The following is a 2648-nucleotide window of genomic DNA, read 5'->3' as shown; positions in this document are numbered from 1 at the left end:
CGCGTCGTGCCACGGCCCGTCTCCGTGGAGACGCGGACCAGGGACTCCTTGAGCTGCGCCAAGCGGGCGTCGCCGTCGTAGTCGACGATGACGAGGTCGCCCGCGCGGAAGAGGAGCGTCCGCCGGTCGCCGCCGCGGCCCGCGTCGGCGAGCGGCGCGTCGTCGAGCGCGAGCTGGCGAGCGCGCACCTCTTGGTCCGCGACGCCGGCGGAAATCGGCGCCCAGCGCGCGTCGACGTAGGCGCCCGGTCCCTCCATGCCGCGGGCTTTGGGCGGCGCCTGGCGCTTCCCTTTGAGCCGCTCCGCGACGCCCCGCATGAGCGCGGCGTCCGCGACGGCGGTCTTCCGCTCCGCCTTCGCCTCCTTCGAGCGCCCGCGGCGGCCGGCCTTCTGGAGCGTGTAAATCTCCGTCGCGGCGCGCGCGCCGTCGCAGCTGTAGTGGTCCCTGCGGGGGCCGGGGCGCGTCGAGCGCGAGCGATGGGTTTTCCGCGGACGCGGGCGCGTGCCTCGACGCCGGGGAGGTCATGTAGGAGAAGCCGCAGGGGTTCCTTCGCTTCATGTCCTCGTGGATCGCCTTGGACCGCGCGAGCAGGTACTGGAGCACGTAGGGCATCGGCCACCTGAACGTTTCCATGGTCTGCCAATCACGCGCCGCGCGCCGCGCGAGGAGCGCCGGGAAGGAGACGCCGCGCCGCGCAGCGCCCGCATGGTAGAGAAAAACTTCTCGTTCCTGGGGGTCCCGAACACGGCGGCGCGGACCTCGCGCGCGACGTGCGCGGGGACGCCGAGCGCCGCGAGCGTCGTGATGACGCGCTCGTAGAAGCCGATTTTGCAGGACACGCACGCCCGCACACAGGCCGAGACGTTCCCCACGGGGCCCTGCGCGTCGGCGCCGCGTCGTCCCGTCACCACGTAGTTCTGGTGGTGGAGCTCGCATAAGAGCTCGTCGAGGGCCCGCGTCGCCTTCACGGCGTCCGCGAGGGACGTCGTGTGCGCCGCGGCGTCGGCGGTGTGCTCGAAGGAGCAGGCCCACGACGCGACGGTGGACATGACGCGGTGGACCCACGGATAAATGTCCGTAAGGAGCCTTAGCTGCCCGGCCGCGGTCTCCGCGAAGACGATGGACTCGCCCACTTGACAACAGAACGTCGGCCCCTGGAGCGCGCAGGCCGTCGCCCTGCCGCCGATGCTCAACGCGCCGCGCTTCTGCGTGCCCGCGATCCAAAAGACAATCAGGAGCCCCTCTTCTGACGATAAGAGCATCTCATCATCAGTATCATCTGTACTGATGGAATCAAGGTTTGGCGGTCGAGCATGGGGCATCAGACTGGGTTTCGGCGTTGTTGGCGTTGCTGTCGTGGGGGCTGCTGTTGGAGTCTTGGTCAAAGTGGGCTTTAAGCTCGCCGAGGGGACACTCGTCGGACGGGGGTCCGGGCAACGACAGTTGGCACATGTGCACCCAAGTTCTTGGAGATTCTCGCATGTGGTGTCTTCATATGCCAAGATCAGATCAAAGCAGGTATTGTGATAACACTCGGGCTTACACGCATCCACACTTGGGCTATGAGTGTTTGTGGGCGTAAAGGTCACTGTCGGGCTTTTAGAAACGCTCGGACTAGGTGACGGGTTTGGCGAAATTGAGGGCGGTGTGCTGAGAGAAGGCTGTGAGGTACATTGCCCCATGGACACGGCTCCTTGCGATAGACCAATGAGCCCTGATGTCGGGACTTCTCCATAAAATTTGTCATCAAAAACGAAGCGAAACCCCGCAGCATCTAGTTGGGACCCCCCTCCAAAGCGAAAATCGTAGCATCCATCATCAATGCAGACACTGTCTTCCTTATAGAACCCATCATCAAAGGTGTATGTGAGGAATAAATAGTCAGATTTGATATCAAGGACATTATCGTTCCATCCATTGCCCAGTATGCTAAGAGATTCCAGATGGTAGCAAGTGGTAGCTCTAGGCGTCGGTTCTGGTGTCAAAGTTGGGCCTGGTGTCGAGGTTGGATGCCGAGTTGGAACATTGCTCAAGCTGGGCGGCCGTGAACATGCATTCTCTAAAATTTTCCCTCCACTCAGCTGGACTGTAATTTCACCATATGCAGTGCCTGATACTGTATCGAAGGGGTCTTCGATCATGGTCAGAGTCCAGTCAATTTGATCCAGATTTCCATACGGGTTACCCCCGACCTTGACACGATAGCAGCCATCATCAGCGCAAACATACCTCTCGCTGAAAGATCCATCCGCGAGAGTCAACGTGCCAGAGATAATGGTATTGCCCAACTCGTCCACAAAGTGATACTGATTACCAGACCAACCGTCTCCGGTGTAATCAAAAAGTTCAAGCTTGTAGTGGGAACAGCCCCAGCCAAAAGATGTGCAAAACGACAGTAAGACAATGCTCAGATATGCTCTCATGGAAACCTTCGAGGTGCGAACTGATTAATATGGCGAATCACTAATGTCCGTATAGGTTCAATTTGCTTTATCTTATCATCGAATAGAGAGATAGAGAGACTTCTAACCTAAGCGGTTGGAGGTGGAGAGCCTCCGATCCCATTAGTCCTCCGGGCTAGAGTAGGGAGTCTTACCTAGTTATTACCATACCCTAGTCCTAGAGCTCATTCTAACCCTCGGACGGAA

General features: G+C 59.8%; 1 protein-coding gene across 1 annotated transcript in view; it reads right to left on the bottom strand.

Moving 5' to 3' along the window:
* Window positions 1–2648, bottom strand: part of AURANDRAFT_68075 (hypothetical protein) — a gene marked incomplete at both ends in the record, with an annotated part of 11867 nt that overhangs the window by 3094 nt on the left and 6125 nt on the right. Inside the window, 4 exons of the mRNA XM_009043684.1 lie at window positions 39–444; window positions 494–619; window positions 721–2429; window positions 2465–2530. Of these exons, the coding sequence (XP_009041932.1) occupies window positions 39–444; window positions 494–619; window positions 721–2429; window positions 2465–2530 (2307 nt within the window). The remainder of the gene's footprint in view (window positions 1–38; window positions 445–493; window positions 620–720; window positions 2430–2464; window positions 2531–2648) is intronic.

Source organism: Aureococcus anophagefferens (assembly GCF_000186865.1).
Source record: "Aureococcus anophagefferens unplaced genomic scaffold AURANscaffold_62, whole genome shotgun sequence".
Taxonomy (NCBI): domain Eukaryota; class Pelagophyceae; order Pelagomonadales; family Pelagomonadaceae; genus Aureococcus; species Aureococcus anophagefferens.
Note: the sequence above shows the minus strand (reverse complement) of the source record. Positions and strands in the feature narration are given on the sequence as shown.